This window comes from Balaenoptera borealis (assembly GCF_965194805.1).
Source record: "Balaenoptera borealis genome assembly, chromosome: 7".
Lineage (NCBI taxonomy): Eukaryota > Metazoa > Chordata > Mammalia > Artiodactyla > Balaenopteridae > Balaenoptera > Balaenoptera borealis.
In genome coordinates, this window is record NC_138864.1 from 16,816,684 (window position 1) to 16,841,796 (window position 25,113).

General features: G+C 37.9%; 1 protein-coding gene across 16 annotated transcripts in view; it reads right to left on the minus strand.

The window, feature by feature from the left end:
- SUGCT (succinyl-CoA:glutarate-CoA transferase) overlaps nt 1-25,113 on the minus strand; it is a 792,254-nt gene that overhangs the window by 522,826 nt on the left and 244,315 nt on the right. For all 16 annotated transcript variants that reach the window (XM_082399856.1, XM_082399855.1, XM_082399852.1 and 13 more), the window contains one exon: nt 14,545-14,642. In XM_082399856.1, coding sequence (XP_082255982.1) covers nt 14,545-14,642 — 98 coding nt within the window. The remainder of the gene's footprint in view (nt 1-14,544; nt 14,643-25,113) is intronic.

A 25,113-nucleotide genomic window follows, 5' to 3' on the forward strand; every position in this document is an offset into this window, starting at 1 on the left:
GGGTGGGATTGGCGGGGGCGGGGGTAGGAGGGAGGTCCAAGAAGGAGGGGATATATGTATACATATAGCTGATTCAGTTTGTTGTACAGCAGAAACTAACACAACATTGTAAAGCAATTATACTCCAATAAAATAAAATAAACAAGTGGGACTACATCAAATTAAAATGCTTCTGCACAGCAAAAGAAACCATCAACAAAGTGAAAAGACAACCTGTGGAATGGGGGAAAAAAATTGTAAACCATATACATGAAAATGGGTTAATACCTAAAATATATAAGTAAGTAATTAAATCCAATAGCAAAAAACCCCAAATAACCTAATTTATAAATGGGCAAAGGACCTGAATAGACATCTCTCCAAAGAAGACACATAGAGGGCCTGCAGACACATGAAAAGATACTCAGCATCACTAATCATCAGGGAAATGCAAATTAAAACCACAATGAGATATCACCTCATGCTTGATAGGATGGCCATCATCAAAAAGAAAGAGATAACAAATGCTGGCAGAGATGTGGAGAAAAGGGAACTCTTGTGGACTGTTGGTGGGAATGTAAATTGGTACAGCACTATGGAAAACAGTATGGAGGATCCTCAAAAAATTAATAATAGAACTGTCACATTCCAGATCTGGGATTATATCCAAAGGAAATGAAAACATTAACTTGGAAAGATATCTACATCCCCATGTTCACAGCCGCATCATTTGCTATAGCCAAGGCTTGGAAAAAAATGTGTCCATCAATGGATAAATGGATAAATAAATTGTGGTATACATAGACAATGGAATATTATTCAGCCATAAAAAGTGAGAAAGTCTTACCATTTGTGAAAACATGGGTGGACTCTGAAGGCATTATGCTAAGTGAAATAAGTCAGACGGAGAAAGACAAATACCGTATGATCTCACGTATATGCAGTACTAAAAAGAAAAAACAAAAAACCTCATAGAAAAAGAGATCAGACTTGTGGTTACCAGAAGCAAAGAGTAAGAGGAAGGGAGATTGGAAGAAGGTGGTCAAAAGGTACAAACTTCCAGTTATAAAATAAACAAATACTAGGGATGTAATATACAAGGCAACAGGGTGACTATAGCTAACACTGCTATATGATATGTAGGAAAATTGTTGAGAGTGAATTCTGTGAGTTTTCAAGAAAAAAAAATGGATTTTACATTTTTAAACGATTGAAAGAAATCAGAAGAATAATATCTCGTAATGCATCAAAAATGTATGAAATTCAACTTTCAGTGTCCATAGATAGAGTCCTTTTGGAATACAGTCACACTCACTCATTTAAGTATTGTCTATGGTTGCCATCTCGCTACAACAGTAGAGTTAAGTAGCTATGATGAAGACCACAAGGTCTGCAAAGCCTAAAGTATTTACTATCTAACTCTTCATAGAAAAAGTTTTCAGATATATTTTAAAACAGTAAGTTTTAGGATGGTTTGCTATACCACAACTGTTAACTATGATTTTAAATTTTTCATCCCATGTTAAATTTTTTGGCTTACATGCTGTGTTTTTTTTTTTTTTTAAATTATTTATTTATTTATTTATTTATGGCTGTGTTTGGTCTTCGTTTCTGTGCGAGGGCTTTCTCTAGTTGTGGCAGGCGGGGGCCACTCTTCATCGCGGTGCGCGGGCCTCTCACTATCGCGGCCTCTCTTGTTGCGAAGCACAGGCTCCAGACGCGCAGGCTCAGCAATTGTGGGTCACGGGCCTAATCACTCCGCGGCATGTGGGATCTTCCCAGACCAGGGCTCGAACCCGTGTCCCTTGCATTGGCAGGCAGATTCTCAACCACTGCGCCACCAGGGAAGCCCTGCTGTGTTTTATAGTTATATCTATGCTTGTATATTTAAATTTGTTATTAATTTTTAGAATATTTCATTGTGGTTAGTTTTCCTTTCTTGAAGCTTACTAATATTTTCTTTGTAGCCTAGTCTGTAATCAGTGTTTGTAAATGTTCCATAGACACTAAAAAAGAATATGTGCTCTCTGTTAGCAGGGTATGCAGTGTGACATATGTCTACTACCTCCACCTCATTAAATATGCTAAATAAATCCTCTTTTTATTTACCTATATTAGAAAATAGTTAAATTATTACAAAATGATTATGTCTCTCACCGTTTCTGTTTCTAATAGTTCTAAATTTCTATATTTTAGAATTTATTTCTATATTCTAATGTGTTTAAAAATAGCTTGGAACCACCAATTACTCTCATTTTCCAAATATAGTATATATCAATGGCCACCAAAAAGGGCCAATCCCAGAGCCACAAAGATCCAGGCCAGCGTTCTGATTTTCCTTTTTTGTTTCCCTTCATTAAATTGAACAGAGTGCTGAGACTTAAATAAACTCAGACATTCCAATGTCTGGATTTTTCTTTTTCCAAAGTTAGCAAATGAGAAAAGAAAAACAATTCACAACAGAGGGAAGAAAAATCATTAAGAAAGAAAAATGCAAATTTATAAATTGAAAGATTAAAAGTTTTGTGTGTGTGTGTGTGTGTGTGTGTGTGTGTGTGTGTGTGTTGGGGGGCGTGGAGAATGTTCACTTAGTTTCTTTTCCTATCTAGGATTATTCTAAATACAAAATTTCTAGTTAGAGAAAAGGGAAATAAGTGATTGCCCCAGGAGTACTGTGGAAAAAGGAATCAGGAGATTCCAATTTGAGCTTCACACACCAGTGAGCTGTGTGATATTGGGGAAAACATATTAAACCAGAGCTAAGGTAGGTCCAGTCTGGCTTTGGAAGCAGTGCGCAGCTTGCCAGAACTACTGTGGACTGTCCAGGTGAAGACGGCCAGGAGCAGCTGGTCACTAGGGGATGTTGCAGGATGCCGGACAGCTGGTGGAAATCAAGGCTCAGCAGGGATGTCAGCTGTCAGCACTGGGAGAGAGGTGGAGTCAGCTCTCACTAGAAACATCAGTTGACGTCAGATCAAAGGCCCAAGGAAGGCCTACGCTGGAAAGCTGAAGCTAAGAAGAGATAAGAATAGAACCCAAGTGGGGGCAAAGTAGCTGCAGAACAGAACTCAGTCTGAGCCAAAGGCAGGCAGGAAACTGGGCAGGGCAGGAATGAGTCTGGGCGTCTGAGGAGCAAACCGAGTGTCAGGCGACCGAGTCAAACTCCAGATTCTCTATCCAATTCAAAAGTCAAGTGCAAAAGAAGGTCAGCCAGCAAAGTCTGGAGAGCTGCGCCTACACCCTCCCAAAAGGAAGGCCTTTCGAGTTGGCTTTGTGGAATCTCCCACCAGATTTCAAGGGGGTCTCTGGCCATGATGCTGTTAAATTCTAAGTTCTTACACGTAGGAAGGGGTTAAGTCCAATGATATCCCAGGTTCTATCCAGCTCCCCAAGTGTTTAGGGCTCTAACATTCTATAAATCTAAAAATATACATTAAGTTCCAAAGGAGAAATGAGGGTATTAAATGTTTTATCCAGGGAAACAGAGTTTACTGGACTCCCTCCCACCACCATCCTCACCCCCCTGCACATACATATAAATATCCCACCACTACCACCTAATTCTTTCTACTAAAAGGCAGCGTGGAATGTTTTATAGCCCTTCTGGAAAAAAGGAGGGGGGGAGAAGGAGTGGACGACATTCCATTCCATCCTGACTCACTTAAAGATATCATTTGATTCTCAGTCACAAAGAATTCTCTTAACAGGGTAGAAAGAGCCCGGTCACAAGGCGCTTGTTTGGAGTTGCAGTGGTTCCCTTTGCATCCTGTAAGCCAAAAGGGATGCGTTCCAGGGCTGTGTTTCTTTCATTCTTTTGCCCTCCAGGCTGATTTTATAGTAACAACAAATAGCCACTTAAATCTATCTCCAAATAACCAACATTCAGGAAAATGTACCACATAAAACATAGACATTTTACAAGGGACCATCTATTAGCTGATAATGGCAAAGCTGCCATGGAATGCAATAAGAAAACAAATGTGACCCTCACCAAACGTCAGATCCATTTATCCAAATCAGCCCTCTGCAGTGGATCCCAGATAAACCTACAATGATATGATTCAAAGCATTATGAAAGGTTGGGGGGAGGTTACAATAAACTAAATATGTAGGTTGAGGATATATAAAAATTACGTGAAATGCAGCCTCATAAGATTCTAAGAGTAGGCAGAAAAAAAAGAAAAAAAAAAGGCTGGCAGAAGAGATTTTAAAATGTGATCATATGGGAAAGAGAATATTAGACCAACAAAAAAGTTTCCGTGGGAGAAAACAATAAGTTTCTCTATGTATATTAAAAACATGTAGACATGGGAGAGTTGATGGTTGCCAGGTTTAGAGGGGAGGAATTAATCAGGGTTAAAAGAGACTCCCATAGCCTCCCAGCCCTGGCAAAAGTGTCAGTGAGGGGAACTTAATCTCTGGGGCTCCGGATGGCTCTCAGCCTTCATTCTGCTTTTCACTCACCTTAGGCAGGGCTTTGATGATTTCTCTACTTTCCCCATATTAAAATCTAGTCTGAGGAAAGGGCCTGGGGAATTTTACTTACTCGAAGGAATAAGACTACATGCTTTAACACACCCCCAACCCCCGTGCTGTTTGAAGCTTAAGAGCGGACAAACTTTTAAGCCCCTAAAATCTATAATTGCAGGATTTCTGAAATCAGCAAACTATGTGTAAGGAAGGGTTATATTCCATGGAACAGAGGTTCCTTCCAGGCTTTCTAAATTATATCATATAGGCGGCCCCTGATAAAATCCTCCCTGTTCTCTAAGCAAACCACTTGTTCAATGAAGCCTTCCTGCAAGTAGCTAAAAGCCACCTAGGAAAGTGGTAAGTGATATCCATGTATTATTTAATTGTAAGAGTTCAAATTGTGAATGACAGGATAAGGACAGGAAGGTGGGGGCGTGGAAAGCAGGCAGGGGGGGAGGATTGAAATGGGGATTTAGGACAGGGGGTACGGGAAGGGGCAAGAGATAGAGGGCTGTCGGAGATGAAATATGTGGTAGTTTTATTTTCTACTAAAAATGAAAATTAAGGATATTATAGATGTTATTTAACAGAAAAGTAAAGTCAACAGTTTTCAGGAAGGCCAAAGATACCCATTAAAACTTTGAAAAACTTAACCATAAAAATGACACAGGAGAACTCATGGATGTATTTTATATTTCAGAGTTCAAAGCCCCTGACTGAAGCTTTTCATAGAGTCTATTAACACAGCATAGCAACTCAGGAACACACTAAAGTGCTTCATTCTTTATGAGGGTACAACCACAAATGCATGGAATAATTTAAGTGGAATGTTCACAAGTTCCAAATTCATTGCCCACACTGAGAAACAGTGTTTCTTGAAAGGGAATAGTATATGAACTATTGAGGTCCACTTTGGGTTTGAAAGAAAAAAAAAAAAACAACAAGCACTATTAATAGCCTTTATTAGGAGCAACTGTACAAAGTTAAATGTATTCCTGAGTCTTGTGGGCTATTTTTAATTTTTTTAAGAAGTTGAACAGAAATCATTTGTTTAGCTGCAAAAAGGTCATACAGGCCAACTAGAATGTCATGCTTTACTTCTGCTAGAATTAAATCAAATCAGTACAATAACACTAGTTATATCGTCCTAATCAGGATCTGATTGGCAGTTAAATGAAACTTTATTAAATAAAAATTGTGGAAGGTAATTCATACAATAATTACAGTTTGGGAGAGGAAAATCTCTCAAAACTTGGCATCCATGAATTAAAAAATGATATAGGAGAACTCTGATGGCAAAAAAATGTGGGAATTGTAATTTCTGATTCTTGAGGATTGAGGTTCTCCTCAAATATACTGAGCACTGTTGTTTGCTGAGGGCTATGCTGGCTGCTTTCATGCCTGTTCTGTTTTTTAATTCTCACAGTGATGTAGGTATTCTTATACGTACCGTATATATGAGAACCTGAGGCTCAGAGAAATCAGAGGATCTGCTCAAGACCACAGAGTTAGTGGAAGACTCTGGTTTCAAATTCAGGCCTTCTGACATTCTGTGATCATAATGCAGGCCTCCTAGGTTAGTTTAGAAAGAGTTCTCATTTCTAGCTACCACCGCTCTCTTTTTATTCTGACCTGACATTGGGTCTCTTCCCTTTGGCCAGTTTGCCAAATCTGGATGGCTTGGCCCCTCATTGGTTCATACATTCACTACCTGAAAGAACATCTAGCGCCAGGGACCCAAACAGGCACCAGAAGTAAAAATCAAAAAAGACATAGTCTCTTACGATATGCATAGTCTCTTACGATGTGTCAAGGTAGGCTCATCAGTTATAATCAGTGTACCACTCTGGTGAGGGCTGTTGGTAGTGAGGAGGCTGGGGGAGAGGGCAGGGGTTGGGGGGCAGCAGAGGGTACATGGGAACTCTGTACCTTCCTCTCAGTTTTGCTATGAGTGTAAAACGGCTCTAAAGTAACTGTCTTTAAAAACAAAAAGATAGTCTCTGCCTTAAGAAATTTACTGCTGCGTCAAGGAGAAGGATTAATGACAGCTGAACGCAATAGATGCTTTGATTCAGCACCACAGGAGGGGCCGCTTTAAACAGACAAACGAGAGGGGAAGAGCTCCCAAAACCTGTGCTCATTTTAAAGGACTGGTCGCAGCCAGTGAGATGAAAAAGCTTCATCATTTTAGTGAAAAGCAATGAGCCTGTGGGAAGACACAGCAGATTAAAAGACCAGGCCAAATTATAAGACGGTTCTAAGGCAAAAGTGGGAGATGCAATTACATGTGTTAAGATAAATAGTTTAAACTTTATCTTCAAAGTGGTGGAGACCCCCCTGAAAGACCTAGGCAGGGAAGTGGAATGACCAAATTTGTCTGATGGAACCAAGATGTCAGTTTTTAAAAATTAATAGTATATTTAGGCATCTTTGAAGTCACAAGCCCTCCATGAACAGCCCAAAAATGCTCCAGGTCCAACTCTCCAATATTCTGAACAAGTATATTAAAAATAACTTGACACCAAATTTAAAGAGGTGAAGCTCTTTAATAAGTTCTGGATTCAATTCAACAAATGTCTGTTTAGCACCTCTGTTTAGAAGGCCCTGAACTACAGCATTTAATTTCACAGTATTTTAATACAGCAAACTGTGAAAATAAGTAGATATTCAATTGCATATCAGAAACTTGACTTCAGAAAACCCAGATCATTCAAAACCAAAAATAATTATTTATTTTACTAAAGGTATTGCCACAGTATTTTACTTTTTTTTAAACAGTTCATATGTGGGGGTTTTTTTTCACATCTTTATTGGAGTATAAATGCTTTATAATGTTGAGTTAGTTTCTGCTGTACAACAAACTGAATCAGCTATACGTATACGTATATCCCCATATCCCTTCCCTCTTGAGCCTCCCTCCCATCCTCCCTATCCCACCCCTCTAGGTGGTCACAAAGCACCGAGCTGATCTCCCTGTGCTATGCGGCTACTTCCCACTAGCCATCCATTTTACATTTCGTAGTGTATATATGTCAGTGCTACTCTCTCACTTCGTCCCAGCTTCGCCTCACCACCCACCCCCGTGCCATCAAGTCTGTTCTCAGCGTCTGCGCCTTTATTCCTGCCCTACCACTAGGTTCATCAGTACCGCTTTTTAAAATTCCATATATATGTGTTAGCATACGGTATTTGTTTTTATCTTTCTGACTTACTTCACTCTGTATGACAGACTCTAGGTCCATCCACCTCACTACAAATAACTCCATTTCATTTCTTTTTATGGCTGAGTAATATTCCATTGTATATATGTGCCACATCTTCTTTATCCAGTCATCTGTTGATGGACATTTAGGTTGCTTCCATGTCCTGGCTATTGTAAATAGCGCTGCAATGAACATTGGAGCACATGTATCTTTTTGAATTATGGTTTTCTCAGGGTGTATGCCCAGTAGTGGGATTGCTGGCTCATATGGTAGTTCTATTTTTAGTTTTTTAAGGAACCTCCATACTGCTCTCCATAGTGGTTGTATCAATTTACATTCTCACCAACAGTGCAGGAGGGTTCCCTTTTCTCCACACCCTCTCCAGCATTTATTGTTTGTAGATTTTTTGATGATGGCCATTCTGACTAGAGTGAGATGATACCTCACTGTGGTTTTGATTTGCATTTCTCTAATGATTAGTGATGTTGAGCATCTTTTCACGTACTTGTTGGCCATCTGCATGTCTTCTTTGGAGAAATGTCTATTTAGGTCTTCCAACCATTTGGTGTTGAATTTTGTCAAAAGCTTTTTCTGCATCTATTGAGATGATCATATGGTTTTTATTCTTTAATTTGTTAATATGGTGTATCACATTGATTGATTTGCATATATTGAAGAATCCTTGCATCCCTGGGATAAATCCCACTTGATCATGGTGTATGATCCTTTTAATGTATTGTTGGATTCTGTTTGCTAGCATTTTGTTGAGGATCTTTGTGACTATATTCATCAGTGATACTGGTCTATGGAGACTAAACAGTGCACTATTAAATAACCAAGAAATCACTGAAGAAATCAAAGAGGAAATCAAAAAATACCTAGAAACAAATGACAATGAAAACACGGTGATCCAAAACCTATGGGATGTAACAAAAGCAGTTCTAAGAGGGAAGTTCATAGCAATTCAAGCTCACCTCAAGAAACATGAAAAATCTCAAATAAACAATCTAACCTTACACCTAAAGCAAGAAGAACAGAGAAAACCCAAAGTTAGTAGAAGGAAAGAAATCATAAAGATCAGAGCAGAAATAAATGACATAGAAACAAAGAAAACAATAGCAAAGATCCATAAAACTAAAAGCTGGTTCTTTGAGAAGAAAAACAAAATTGATAAACCTTTAGCCAGACTCATCAAGAAAAAAAGGGAGAGGACTCAAATCAATAAAATTAGAAATGAAAAAGGAGAGATTACAACTGACTGACACCGCAGAAATACAAAAGATCATAAGAGACTACTACAAGCAACTATATGCCAATAAAATGGACAACCTGGAAGAAATGGACAAATTCTTGGAAAAGTACAACCTTCCAAGATTGACCCAGGAAGAATTAGAAAATATAAACAGACCAATCACAGGTAATGAAATTGAAACAGTAATTAAAAATCTTCCAACAAATAGAAGTCCAGGACCAGATGGCTTCTCGGGCGAATTCTATCAAACGTTTACAGAAGAGTTAACACCTATCCTTCTGAAACTCCTCCAAAAAATTGCAGAGGGAGGAACACTCCCAGACTCGTTCTACGAGGCCATCACCCTGATACCAAAACCAGACAAAGATATCACAAGAAAATTATAGACCAATATCCTGATGAACATAGATGCCACAATACTTTAAAAGGTAAATGTGTCTGACACTGTTAGTTTTATTTATGACAACTTAGGGTAACCAACATTTTAGGAATGCCTTCACTAGGACTATACTGACATACACTTCCCTAACATGTGTAGCATTTTTCAAAAAGCAATTTAAAAGTTGTCATCAGTTTCTCTCCAAGCTACTTTTTTTTCTTCTCCTATGATTTATTTTTTCCTCCGTATAAAATTACACTCAGTTTGATATCTCCTCCTTTGATGTGAACTACCTTTTTTCCTCACCTGCCTAATTCTATTTGTCCTTTAAGACTCATCTCAGCTGGAAAAAAAAAAAAACTCACCTCAGCTGGCACTGTCTGCAGGAAAGCCTTCCCTGACTTGCTCAGATTGAGGTGGTCGCCCCTTCTCTGGGCTCCCACCACCCCGTGCGTACGTGTAGAGTGGCACTTCACACACACTACTTCATTCATTGCTTTACTTGTTTGTTTTCCTACTTAGACCAGGAGCCACCTCGTCTTTCATCTCTGTATCTGCAGGACAATGGCACACAGGCAGCGGCCATTTACGCTGATGAAGAGAGGAAGCAGGAGGAAGAAAATGGATTGTGTTTCTATTTTCCCTATTATTTCTCTTTTCCTTCATCCTCATTTCATGTCTTCCTATTACTTCTCCCCAACTACTAATACATCATCATAATCCTTCTCTTCTTAGTATCAATACACATCATGATTTTTCGTCTCTCCCGCGAGGTCTGAACTATTGCAAAAATGCTGGTCCCGTGTGTGGGGAGCACAGGTTGAGGAGTTTGCTGCTCCTTAGCTTTGCAAAGGAGGGGTTTGTTGTAACAGACCCTGCGTTAGTCTCGATTTTATCTTTTCTTCTGTGTTTTAGCTGGGGACTTTTAACATGCTTTAGTTTTGCCTCGTTTTTGGTCTTAGCAGCTGGGTAAACAGACTTTCTGAAACACCCTGGATAAAATGGCAAGTTCAAGGGGAAAGTCTTCCACCTTTAAATTAAAAAAAAAAAAAAAAAAAACTTGCTCACGGCCACAGTTGGGGAATAGTAACACCTGAGAGCACTTGAGAGGGATTGTGTTTGTGCTGGCTGTGGAAAACTCCGCTGATGACAAAAACATGCAGCTGCCTTTCCAAGTGAGGCCGACCACTCTCAGAGAGCAGCATCAAACTGAATTTAGCAAGACTGACAGAAAAGTGAGGTAAATGACTGACATTTCTGGTAGGTAAACAGTCTACGAACTGCAGAGGAGAATGCAAAGAGAATCACCTGATTCTAAAACACTTAAATGAACGCTTGTCATGGGCAGGAAAGTTACTTTGGGAAATTACTCAGGAAATTAATCAAAACTTAGGAAAAATACTTTGGAAGGAAGATTTTGAAACACAAGAGGGAACCTTTATGTGTATTTAGGAGAGCAAACTTTGTAAAAATCCATAAATGCTTCTGTTTTCACTTTTGGATATCGAATTGGATGAAAGGGGTGCAACGTTTTGTTTTGTTTTGTTTTGTTTTGTTTTGAAGGAGCACCATGAGTCCATCATTACTAGAGTTTTTTTAAAAGTTGTCTGAAGTGCAAATTCACTCTCACAAATCCCTCTACATTTTTATGTATTTTAAAGATTTTCCAAAATTGAAATATAGGCTGGGGAAAGTGTCTATGAGCATTAAAGGAAAGTTTTATGACGTAATGTTTAATAGCAGACAACAGGGAAAAACATGGTATATTCACATAGCAATGTAGCTACTGTTACCAAAAATATGCTTTTCCACAGAAATGACAGGAAAACCACACACAAAAAAAACTGTAGCATGTGCACTGTAATATGCTCACAAAAAGACAGACAATAAGTTATTAACAGGCAGAGACTGTAGCTGCAATACTTTTGTAAAGCAAAATTTACAAAAAGTTTATATGAAAAATACGGACAACTAACTCCTTAGGCATATCAAAACACATGTTTTTATGGAAGAGGTCTTAAAGAAAAGTCTTCTAGAACGTCTACAAGGTTTACTCTAATGAAAGTCCAGGCAGGCAGGGAGTTTCGTTTTGTTTTGTTTTTGAAGCCATCTTCCTAGTGCCCAAAACAGTCACTGGCACATAGTAGGTAGTCAATAAATACGTGTTAAATAGATGAGTGAGAAAAGGAACAAATGAGAAGCATGTTCCATTGAAACTCTTGAGTCCCTCAGGTCTCTTCAGGTGTGGAAGGAAGTTTTTGCTGGTTCTAAGTTGCTGGAAAACTTAGAACTCTACCAGGTAGAGTATTCCCTTCAAGACGTCTCTTCAGGGTGGGGGGAATGGGTGAAGGTGCTCAAAAGGTACAAACTTTCAGTTATAAGATAAATAGGTCCTGAGGATGTTATGTGCAGCATGGAGACTATAGTTAATACTACTGTATTGTATATTTGACAGTTGCTAAGAGAGTAGATCTGAAAAGTTCTCATCACAAGGGAAGAAAAAGATTTGTAACTGTGAGGTGACAGATGTTAACTTACTAGGGTAATCATTTCAGAATATATACATATATCACATCATTATTTGTGTGCCTTAAACTAATGCAACATTATATGTCAATTATATCTCAATAAAACTGGAAGAAAAAAAAAAAAGACCTATCATCAGGTTACACAGAAAACAGAGAAGTTGTTGACAAGCTAACTCATTTTATGGCCAAAAAATTTCCTTTGTTTCACAAACTCCTTTATCATAAACTCTATTATAACTTTTACAGCATGATTTTCCTGCCATCTACCCCTACTCTCTCCCTCTGGACCCACCTTCCTATATTATTCCTTTATATTGAGAAAAGGTGGAAAGGAAAGGTCATGTCAGATTGTGGAAGGCCATGATGTCAGAATAAAATGACCAGATTTAATCATGTAATTAATATAGAGCCATTAATATTTTGAATATTGGAAAAACATAAAATCATATTATGAAAATGAGACATTTTACAACATTCACAGAGACTTCTGAAAGCCCAACACTTAACGGTACTAATGAATCCAGGGATATTTATTCAGAAAAACAAATGATAAGGTTATCGATGGGACTGAATCAATATCCTAAGCTTCCCTGGTCGTCACTGTTTGATCCACCATGAAGGAGAAGGGACCTGAGCTGGAAGAGACTGTAGAACTGCATCCCACAAGACACCACCAAAACACGTCCACACGCCAGCCCAAGAGAGCAGGGACCCTGGCCTCTGGGCAACCAAGGGCCTCTCTGTGGTCTGTGTTTTAACAGCAGGATGATGATGATGGGAACTCCCTTATCAAGTTTCCTCTCTTAAGACTACCCTCTAGTCTCTTCTTTACAAGTTTGATTCCTTAAGTCTGAATAAAGACGTAAGAACCTATGGGTCCCAAAATGCTTAAACTCCCACTTCTGGGTATATAAGAAGAGAAAGAAGAAAGGTGTTAGGTTATTTAATTCACCCCAAAAAGAGAAATTTGAAATTAAACTGTTACAGATGCTGCTAGAAGTCTGTCCACAATAGAATTCTATAACAGAATTTAGCAAGGAATACAGGTTTTAGGACACAGGAAACCAATAACTTAACTCTGTGGTTCTTAAAGTTAGAAGAGTGCTGGCAACTCAATAACAAGATGACACTTGTATCTGCCTAGCTTTTGTACTTTTCTTGGGTCCACTCTTCTCACAGCATGGATATAATTTATTTAGACTCTCAAAGAGCTTTTGGTAAGGTTCTCACAAGTGCCTGTTATTGAAACTTGGTAACCGTGGTGTGAAAGGAAAAAGTCATATCAATGAATTAAACGAATCAAAAACTGCCTGAGAGGCAAAGAGGCAAAAAGCAGAGAGAGAGGGCCAGTTCTCATGGGGTGAAATGTTAATGACTGAGGGCTCTCCGGCTTTGCAGTAGAATCTGAGTTTTATTTAACTAATGACCAAGAAAGGGGAGCCCAATTCTCATTCCCCTCTTCTCTGCATATCAGTCCCACACACAGAGGCCCCATTGACTGAAGGAGGAGATACAGGCAGCGTAGAGAAGAAGTGCTTAAAATCCAGGAAAAAGCAAATAGGTGATGAATGCAGACTCATGTAGAGATCCCCAAAGGAGAAGGGAAGAGGAATAAACATAACATTAGCAGAAGTTTTTTTCTAAGAACTTTTGTTTGTTAGTTTTTTAATACAATTTTTAAAGGTTACACTCCATTTCGTTATTACAAAATATTGGCCATATTCCCTGTGTTGTACACTACATCCTTGTAGCCTATCTTACACCCTATAGTTTGTACCTCCCACTCTCCTACCCCTATATTGTCCCTCCCTCACCTCCCCACTGGTACTCAGTTTGTTCTCGATATCTGTGAGTCTAAAAACTTTGATATATCTATGCTACATGGAAAAACAAGGGCAATTTCAAAAGACAAGATATGGTATTTGAACAAAAGTCCTTAATTTATTGGTTTGATGAGAGCAAATGTTCCATACTGAAGAACGGTTCACGTGGGCATTGAGATCCACAAAAACCACAATCTATTCCTATAGATTGAGAAGTTAGATGTAAACAAAAGTGAAACTGATAGGCAAGAGTAAGAATTATTAACTTTTTCTGATGCAAACTTGAAAAACTGATACAGGTTTTAACAAAAGTATAACCTGACATGAATGGAATAATTTGAAAATCAAATACTCTAATTGGTCAGCATTAATCCTTTATGACTCAATCTGCCATTTTCAAAACATCATCATGACAAACTACACAGAGAGGCTCAGAAAAGCCAACAAACTCTTGACTGAACCTCCCTTATCTCAGTTTCCTTGTCGGTAAAATGGAAATAATAGAACTTCCCTCATGGGATGATTATAAGGGTTAAATGAGATCATGTATGTAGAGCGATTCATATAGTAAATGTAAAAAATGATGTTGAATTATTGCTGTTAGTATTTATGATAGACTAAACCCAAACACTTACATGCCACAGAGAAGCAACTAATGTAAGCTACTGTGACGTTCTTATTTGTATCATTGTTATGATGCAATACTTAGTAAGACATGTGAAATACCTTCAAATGCTTTCAAACAAAGAAAAACATAGCTTTAAAATATATTTCCACTAACCAATTTTGTAAAATGAAAGATAATTATAAGTTAATCTAAATAAGCCAAAAAGAGCACCACAAAATGCCAGATAAATGCTAATAACATACTAATTCTTAAAGGTACAAACAGTAGAGCCAAGCTTACCGTGCCGATAGTATTTTAATAAGCTCTTTCCTATTCTGTACCCGAAGGTGGTTAGTTCTATACTTGGAATCATCAATCAGTTCAGGCAAATTCAAGATCTAAAAGGGAAAAAGAATTTTAAAGTGTAATTCACAAAATTTTTGTGTACCTGCCTGTGGGTACTAGTGTTCAGGACCTACCACTCCATCCTCAAGACCATTCCTTGCTGGTCTTTATACTTCTTAACACAAGGATATATAGAGGGAAGGATCATGCAATTAAGATGGGTCATGCTGGTGACTGGTTTTCTCATTTATAAGAAGTTTTTACTATATTTAAGCATGTGCCTACATACAGGAAAACCAAAAAAGAGTTATCAGACCCCCCATAATATCTTGTACCCATTTATGAGAATATAGGAAAAGAGTTATCAGATTCCCACAGTAAGTCTTATCTAGAGGAAACAGAGATAGAGGTACAAACTGGGTAAAACTGACCTAATTCTAAGAACCAATATCATAAGTGCAAGTCTGCACTTACATCAAGCTCATAATCAACATATATCTTGTAGGTGCATTCACTTATTTGTTCCACATGTAAATAAAATAATATTATCTGTCCCAGTAGTCCTATCCAGGATGTTGTACAAGGTGCTAAAATAAAGGGGAAGCATACACACTTGCCCCAAATGCTCACCGTTAAAACAATGTCAAATTAAAAGATATTCCTCCTATAGAAGTGTCCCTATTTTTCTTTAGTATGACTCCCTGAAGGAATAACAAATAGAAATGCTTTTATATACTTCCTCTTTTGCTCCTCCTCAGTAAAGAGAAAATCTATCTTGGAAGTCCCAGTGGACATCTTGCAATTTTAACAATACCATAATGAAAGTACCAAGCGGATTTGGAATGGAAAAGAAGTTTTAAAAAGAATGTGTGGAGGCAGTGTTTGGCAGTTGTGTTGGAAAGTCAGAAGGAGCATTTATGGGCTAGGGGCAGGCCATGTGGCCTACAGAAAGCTTCACTACCTCTATTAATGTATTTGCCTTAAATATAAACACTTAATGGTTTCATTTGTTTCCCACAGTTTAAATAAAGTCAATCCATTAATCATCTTACAAAGGAGAGAGAAGTGAAGAAGATTCCCTGAAGTAAAGAGAGCATCTCAACGGTGTAATTTCTCTTTCACATGTTTCACTTATTCATTTCCTTTAGGAATAATAAAGACAGCATTACTCTCTCAGATTTTAAAAAGTGACACCACATACAGTGCCCTTTCTAGAAACCTCCCTGTCACCACACCTGATCCAAGAATTGGCCTCAAGGCTTATCCAGGAATCAAAACACACCCTCCCCCCCCACCAAAAGTGAATAAGCCATTTCAAGAAAAAACAAGTGCCTTCACTAGATCACATGTTACATTTATAAATGTGGCCTCACCCAGAATACACTGTAAGCTACATAAAAAACTATTCAGTGTTTGCACTCAATGGTAACTGGGGTGCACTCATGTCTCCTTCTCTGAATATGACTTATTGGACCTCTTTTCTCTTTGAAAGTTGGTGTTAAATAGTGGGTAAAGTAATTATCCTTCTGTCTTCAACTATGCCAGCATTCAAAATGTTTCTAGAGAGACTGCTTCAAGAGCTGTGGTCATAACCATGCTTTAGGTGCTTGAAAGAGAATGCTGCCTGGGGCAAAATGAAACAATGTAAGTGAAAGTGCTTGACATATTAAGCATTAAATAAATGTGAAATATTCCAAGTAGGTACTGTTTCTCCCCAAAGAGATACTAAAGCATGTGTTTGTTCAAAAAAGAAGGATGGGAAAGAAGGGAGAATGTAGGGGAGATTATCTACTTAACTTTCATTTCTTAAGGATATTTCTATTGGATACAGAATTCTGCAGTTATGGTTCTTTCCTTTTGGCCCTTTAAACACGTTGTACCACTTCTCTCTGGGTTCTGTAGTTTCTGACAGGAAACCTGCAGTCAATTGAGTTAGCGTTCCCCCAAATGTATCAATAATATGTCATTCTCTCTGGGTGCTTTCAAATGCTTTTTCTTGGTCTTTAGTTTTCAGCAGTAATATTTTGATGTGCTTGGGCATGGATTTATTTGGATTTATCTTATTTGGGGTTTGCTGAAGTTATTAAATCTGTATGTTTTTAATCTTTCACCAAATTGGGGAAGTTTTCAGCCATCGTTTCTTCAATGGCTTCAATTTTTTTCAGTCTGTTTTCTTTCTTCTCTCCTTCTGGGACTACAGTGACACAAATATTAGATTTTTTTTGTTATTGTCCCACAGGTCCCTGAGTATCTGTTCTTTCTTTCATTTTTGGGAGGGCACTATCTTTTTTCCTTTCTGATGTTCAGACTGAATAATTTCTATTTATCCATCTTCAAGTTCCTTGACTGTTTCCTCTGTCGCCTCCATTGTGCTACCTACTCATTCAGTGAGGTGTTTGTTCCTCTATTTGGTTGTTGTATTTTTCAGTTCTAAAATGTCCATTTGGTTCTTCTTCAAATCTTCTATTTCTTTTCTGGACATTTCTACTTTTCTCTTTATTTTAAGTGTCTGCGATGCTTGTTGGAGTATCTTTATAATGGTTGTTTTAAAGTTTTCATGAGTTAATTCCCACCTCTGTATCATCTTGGCATTGGCATTTATTGATTGTCTTTTCTCATGCAGGTTCTGGTTCTTCATATGCTGAGTAATTTGGGATTGTATCCTGGACATTTTGAATATTCTGTTATGAGCCTCTGAGTCTTGTTCAAATCCTACAGAAAATTTCTGTTGTTATTGTTTTTAGCAAGCAGTTCACCTGGTTAAGTTCAGTCTGCAAGTCCTAACTCACCTTCTATGTGCTTTGGTTCTAACTGTTAGTTTAGTTTTCAAAGCCTTTGCAATTGCTTTTTGAACCTGTGCCCTACTTAATGGTCATGCTGCAACCTGGGAAGTTGTCTATTTGTTAACAGTTCTCAACATCTGTCCTGATTAGGACCAGATCAATGCATGTGCAGCTCAGGGGTGAGCGCAGGAGTTCACAAACAACTTCAAGGATCCCTTTCTGAAGCTTTTCCCTCCCTGCAACCTCTTTCCAGTCCCCTAGAGCTCCCCTCTAGCTACCCTACTCCCCAGCATACTTCCAAGGCAGAGGCCAGTCAGTGGGAGGACAGAGGAAAAAGCATCAAGGATTCACCCCTCTCTTTTGGGATCACAGCCTAGTGATAAAAGAAAGGTCCCCTTGCTCAGAGTTTTGGCTCCTGCACATCCGCTGCTGCCACTACGGGACTGCTTGGAGGCTGGGGTGTGAGAAAATGAGGAAGAGGACAAACAAGGGAGGATGTCCACACTCTCTCTGACATTAGACTTCACTTTTATGCTCCTCACACAAGGAATGAAGGGCATCTCCTGGAACTCAGCTCTGTTCCCTGGTGCCCACTTCCAGGTTTCAGGCTGTGTTCATGTAAAGGAATAATCAGAGGGAAAACCCAGTAAACCTCCTGCCAGTTTAGAGGCATTTCAAATTCTGGTATTCCTTCCCAATTTTCCTGCTACTGCTTACTTTTCACAGTCCTCATGCAGATGTTCCATGCATTCTGTACAGGTTTTATCACTGTGTTCCGTGGGTGAGACAGGGAGAAATGTGCTTACTCCATTTTACCCAGAACCAGAATCTCCACACCTATTTGTTAGAAAGACCATTTATTAAGTTCATACTGTGAGCCAGGGACTGTACTAAGTGTTTTACTTATCTAATCTAACTTTTAAAAAAACCCCAAAAGTTATATATTAGTATAGTTATGTATTATAACCTTCATTTTATCAGGACACTGATGCTTAGCAAAGATTAAGTACCTTGCCAGAGATCACCTGACTGGCTTCAAGACTCACAGAACGCCCTAGAATTAAAATGTCCTCAGACCACCTGCTCTAAAATCAACTATAGGGTTTGTTAAAATTGAAGTTTCCTGTGCCCCACTTCACATACTAAGTCAAAATCTTTGGGACAGGGGCTCAAGGAGATTTCCTATGCATGCTAAAGTTGAGAACCAATGTATATTGCCTCCAATAAAAGAAACTTTCAGTCTATATGACTTTTAAAAGGATGTCAGTGTATTTCAAATAGGAATACCCATTAGTGTTGGCATCAATCAGCTTAAAATAGCTTACATGTGCTCATGTTCCCTACCCTTCCGTATCATGTTAAGGGACATAAAATAGGGTTTGTTATAAGCCAAGGTTCACTTTATATGCAAGAAGATTTTCTGAAGCCCAAGCCTTGAACCCAAAGTTCTTACTGCCACTCTAAATCCCTGACAATAAGAGTATTCTAATAGGGCCCCTCCCAACGAAGTTATTAGTCAACCAGTATATCGAACTCTCTTTTGGAAAGAGATTGGGCGTAAGTAAATTCTACTCATTCGTCACAAACAATACTGCCACATTTCTCCCCAGGAGGTAGAGCAGCCCTGTCTTTCACGATGGACTTTACGTGGCAAAAGAACAATTTTGATAGGCTCGTTGTCTAACTTGGGGTCCTCCACTTCTACAAGGCCAGACTGAACTATAATACCCTTCGTAAAAGACAGAGCTGAATAAAAAATACTTAGAAAAAGCTAGCTCACTATATATGGGAAGGGGAAGAACCTTGCATCAAATAAGGAAACAGATGATTTTTTTTCCTTAGGAGAAAAGGTTTTTAGGACAAGTTTACATGTAAGGGTATAATTATGAAGGTGAAAAACTCAATCAGATTGCAATGTTTGCTGAAGATGCCTAGTAAATGATGTAGATAACATTAAAATCCTGTACACATAAAACTTTTCTTCTGAGGATCTCTAAGAGTTTTATAGACATTGCCTTAATGGCTCATAACAGGGATTATCATTCCTAACTCACATATGGGAAAAACAAGGTCAAGTATGCCATTCTCCAAGGCCCTCTGCTAGTCTCCTTTTTAAAAAATGTGTCATAACACACCATAACAATAAGTCATATTTTAGTACTAAAACTGATGGCAAATATTCTGCTTTGAAATAAAAATCTTTTTCAAAAAAACGTTCTTATGGATATTTATGAGGAAGTTCAAAAGTTTTAAATTGATCAGCAGTAATGAATCAAAAATAAAAAGAATTCAGTGCAGCTATTTTCAACAGTGAAGAATATGTCAACCAGTAATTTCTACCCCCTCCCCACCCTGACTCTGGAGAGAGAAAACTCCAAAACATATGGCCCAGGAAGAAAATCTGTCCTTGTTTATAGCAATGAACTGGCTTTTACATCTCTGCAGCTAGAGTACGCAAATGACTTCACAGGCAACGGCTTCCGTATGTTTTATATTTTTAACATTGACCGTTCATAATAAAGGTTCTTTGATCCCAGATCAAATGTTTGAATCAATTTTCTCTACACTTACTCAGAGTCACCATTATAAAAGCTCCCCTCTTTCCCACCTCAGATGTTCCAGCCCTTCCTGCAATTGGAACTATCTCCATTTGTCACCTTCTCTGCGGTACTTCCCACCCCTTTGCTGTGGTTTTTAGCTGTGCTCGTTAACCTCTCATACAAAAGAGGCACAGCAATAAATAATTTTTGTACATAAGTTAACTGCAGTAAATAAGGTTCCTCTAAGGAATTCACAGGCATCTTTATTAAAACTGAAAGCTCATGGTACAAGGAAAAAAAAAACCTTTCCCAACCAGTAAAAAATCCTCAACAGGTAAGGCCTTTCCCTACATGTAAGAAAAATAAACTTACATATATATATACATTTAAACTAGATTATTTGCCTGGGATTAGAACTCTAAAAAGTGAACTAAAAACTAAAGCCTTAAATAAAAACAAAAGACCAGAGTCTGGATAAATAATAAAAACATCAAATTAAAAAAAAATGTCCAAGCAATGATAAAACTTGAGAATATCTTCAACATAAAATTACTTTAAATAATTCCAAGGCCTTTATTTAAGGCCTTGTTAGGAACAACATATTTTTTTTTTTTTTTTGACTGTGTTGGGTCTTCATTGCTGCATGCAGGCTTTCTCTAGTTGCAGCGAGTGGGTGCTACTCTTCGTTGCGGTGCACGGGCTTCTCATTGTGGTGGCTTCTCTTGTTGCGGAGCGTGGGCTCTAGGTGCGCGGGCTTCAGTAGTTGTGGCTCGCGGGCTCTAGAGTGCAGGCTCAGTAGTTGTGGCGCACGGGCTTAGTTGCTCCGCGGCATGTAGGATCTTCCCGGACCAGGGATCCAACCCGTGTCTCCTGCATTGGCAGGTGGATTCTTAACCACTGCACCAGGGAAGTCCCCAGGAACAACATTTTTAACATGACAATTGCTAAAAACTTAAAACATGAATTTTGCAGAAAGGTACTCATTAAACAAAGACTAATTTGAAGAAAAAAATTAATTTTCTAGTGGTAAGTAAATAAATTTGGTAGTAGAATAACCACATTTGGGCCTAATTAGATCTTGTGGGGTTTGAAAAAGAAGAAGAAAAAGAAAGAAGAGAAAAAAATCTCTTTTTCCTTCCGTATCTTGGCTATTATACGTAATGCTGCAGTGAGCATAGGAGTGCATATATCTTTTCAAGTTAAGTGTTTTCATTTTCTTCAGATATATACCTTTAAGTGGAATTGCTGAATCGTATGGTAGTTCTATTTTTAACTTTTTGAGGAATCTATATATTGCCTTCCATAGGGGCTACACCAATTTACAATCCCACCCACAGTGCACAAGGGTTCCCTTTTCTCCACATCCTCACCAACATTTGTTGTTTCTTGTCTTTTTCATAATAGCCATTCTGGACAGGTGTGAGGTGAGATCTCACTGTGGTTTTTATTTGCATTTCCTTGATGATTTGAGATGTTGAGCACCTTTTTTATTTTTTTTTTAACTTACTACTATTGGTTTATTATAAAGGATACAACTCAGGAATAGCCAAATGGAAGAGATGCACAGGGCAAGGTATGAGGTGGGAGGGTGCAGAGCTTCCATGCTCCACTACCCTCCCATCACCTTGCTGTCTTCACCAGAAGCTCTCTGAATCTTATAGTTCAAAGGTTTTCATAGAGCTCAATCTCCAGTCCCCTCTCCCCTTACTGAAGGTTGGTAGGTGGGGCTAAAATTTCCAACCCTCTAATCACTTGGTCCTCCTGGTGACCAACCCATCCTGGGGCTATCTAGAGGCCCCACCCTAAGTCACCTCAGTAGCATAAACTCGGGTGTGATTGAAAGGAGCTTGTTGTGAATAACAAACAACACTTCCATCACTCAGGAAATTTCAAGGGTTTTAGGAACTCTGTGTAAGAAATTGGGGACAAAGCCTAAATATATTTTTGTATTTTACCACTTCATAGAAGTAGAAAGAAAAAAGAAAAACCGACTTCTATCCTACCACCCAAATATGGTCTGTATTAGCATTATGGAATACTTCCAGGCTTTTTTGTGAATTTTGAGTACTATATTTATATTAGCATGGCAAACATCTTATGCTAATATTTATATTGAAAAATCTTATCGCTATTGCTTTATGAATGTCACTCAGATCTCATCTTAATGTTATTTCTTCAGAGAGACTTTCCCCTGACAACCCAGCCACTATTTTAACACAGTAGCCTATTTTAATTCTCTGCATGGCACTTACCATGGATCATTTTGGAGTTTTGTTTATTTATTTATTGTCACTCTCCCACTGAGCATCTTTTTTCATGTACCTGTTAGCTATCTATATGTCTTCTTTGGAAAACTGTCTATTCAGAACTTCTGCCCATTTTTTAATTGGACTGTGTGGGTTTTTGCTATTGAGTTGTATGAATTCTTTACCTATTTTGGGTATTAACCTATAATCAGAAATATGACTTACAAATATTTTCTGCCATTCAGTAGGTTGCCTTTTCATTTTGTCAATGATTTCCTTTGCTGTGCAGAACCTTTTTACTTTGATGTAGTCCCACTTGTTTATTTTTGCTTTTGTTGCCTTTGCTTTTGCCAATAAATATTCACCAAGACTGATGTCAAGAAGCTTACCACCTATGTTTTCATCTAAGGGTTTTATGGTTTCAGGTCTTATATTGAAGCCTTTATTTTATTTTGAGTTAATTTTTGTATATGATGTAAGATAGTGGTCCAGTTTAACTCATTTGCGTATGACTGTCCATTTCCCACCACTATTTATGGAAGAGATTGCCCTTTCCCCATTGTACATTCTTGGCTCCTTTGTCATAAATTAACTGACCACATATGAGTGGATTTAGTTTCGGCTGTCTATTCTGTCCCATTGATCTGTGTGTCCGTTTTTATGCTAATGCCATCCTATTTTGATTACTATAGCTTTGTAATATAGTTTGAATCCAGGAGCATGAGGCCTTCTCCCTGTTCTTCCTTGTTCTTCTTTCTCAAGATTACTTTGGCTATTTAGGGTCTTTTGTGGTTCCATACTAATTTTATAATTGTTCTATTTCTGTAAAAAATGCCACTGGAATTTTGATAGGGATTGCATGGAATCTATAGATGGCTTTTGATAGTACTGACATTTTAACAGTATTAATTCTTCCAATCCATGAGGACAGAATATCTTTTCATAATATCGTTTCATTTACTTGTGTCTTCTTTAATTTCTTTCATCAATGTCTTACAATTTTCAGTGTATGGGTCTCTCACTTCCATGGCTAAATTTATCCCTAGGTATTTTATTCTTTTTGGTGCAATTGTAAGTGAGGCTGTTTCCTTAATTTCTATTTCTGATAGTTTGTTATTAGTGTACAGAAATACAATAGATTTTTGTATATTGATTTTTTTTAAACATCTTTATTGAAGTATAATTGCTTCACAATGGTGTGTTAGTTTCTGCTTTATAACAAAGTGAATCAGCTACACATATACACACGTTCCCATATCTCCTCCCTCCTGCATCTCCCTCCCTCCCACCCTCCCCATCCCACCCCTTTATATCATGCAACTTTACTGAATTCATTTACTGTTCCAATAGATTTTTGGTGGAATCTTTAGGATTTTCTAACTATAAAATCATGTAATCTGCAAGTAGAAGCAATTTTACTTCTTCCTTCCCAATTCTGATAACTTTTCTTTCTTTTCCTTGCCTGATTGCTCTAGCTAGGACTTCCAATTCTATGTTGAATAACTTTGGTGAGAGTGGGCATCCTTGCCTTGTTCCTGATCTTAGAGGAAAAGCTTTCAACCTTTCACCACGGAACATGATGTTAGCTGTAGGCCTGTCATATATGGCCTTTATTATGTTGAAATATGTTCCTTCTATACCTAAGAGTTTTTTATTATGAATGTTGAATTTTGTCAAATACTTTTTCTATGCCTATTGAGATGATCATGATTCTTTTTTTCATTCTAATAATATGATATATCACATTGATTGATTTGTGTGTGTTGAAACATCCTTGCCTCCCAGAAATAAACCCCACTTGATGATGGTGTATGATCCTTTTAATGTATTGTTGAATTAAGTTTGCTAATATCTTGTTGAGAATTTTTACCTCTGTGTTCATTAGGGACATTGGCCTGTAGTTTTCTTTTCTTGTGGTGTCCTTGCTGCGTTTGGTATCACAGTAATGCTGACCTTGTAAAATGAATCTGGAAGTGTTCCCTCCTCTTCTATTTTTGGAAGAGTTTGAGAACGACTGGCACTAATTCTTCTTTGAATGTTTGGCAGAATTTACCGATCTGGTCCTATACTTTTGTTTGTTGGGAGGTTTCTGATTACTAATTCAATCTTCTTACTAGTAATCAGTCTTTTCAGATTTTCTATTTCTTCATAATTCAGTCTTGGAAGGTTGTACATTTCTAGGAATTTATTCATTTCTTCTAGGTTGTCCAATTTGTTGGCATATAATTGTCCATAATAGTCCCTTGCAATCCTTTGTATTTCTGTGGTATCAATTATGACACCTCCTCTTTCATTTCTGATTTTTTTTTTTGAACCTAGCTTAAGGTTTGTCAATTTTGTTTACCTTTCAAAGAACAAGCTCTCAGTTTCACTGATCTTTTCTATTGTCTTCTTAGTCTCTATTTCATTTATTTACACTCTGATCTTTGTTATTTCCTTCCTTCTACTAACTTTGGGCTTTGTTTGTTCTTCTTTCCCTAGTTCCTTGAGGTGTAAATATAGGTTGTTTATTTGAGATTTTTGTTTCCTGAGGTAGCCATCTATCGCTATGAACTTCCCTCTTACAACTGCTTTTACTGCAACCCATAAGTTTTGGTATGTTGTATTCCCATTTTAATTTGTCTCAAAGTTTTTTTTTAAATTCTTTTAATTTCTGCATTGATCCAATCATTTTTATAGCAGCATGTTGTTTAATCTCCACACATTTGTGATTTTCCAGTTTTTTTCTTGTAATTGGTTTCTAGTTTCATACCATTGTGGTCAGAAAAGATGCCTGATATGATTTCAATATTCTTAAATTTATTAAGACTTGTTTTGTGGCCTGACATATGATTTATCCTGGAGTATGCTCCATGGGCACTTGAGAAAGAATGTGTATTCTGTTGCTTTTGGATGGACTGTTTTTTATATACCTGTTTAGTCCATCTGGTCTAACTTAAGACCAATGTTTCCTTA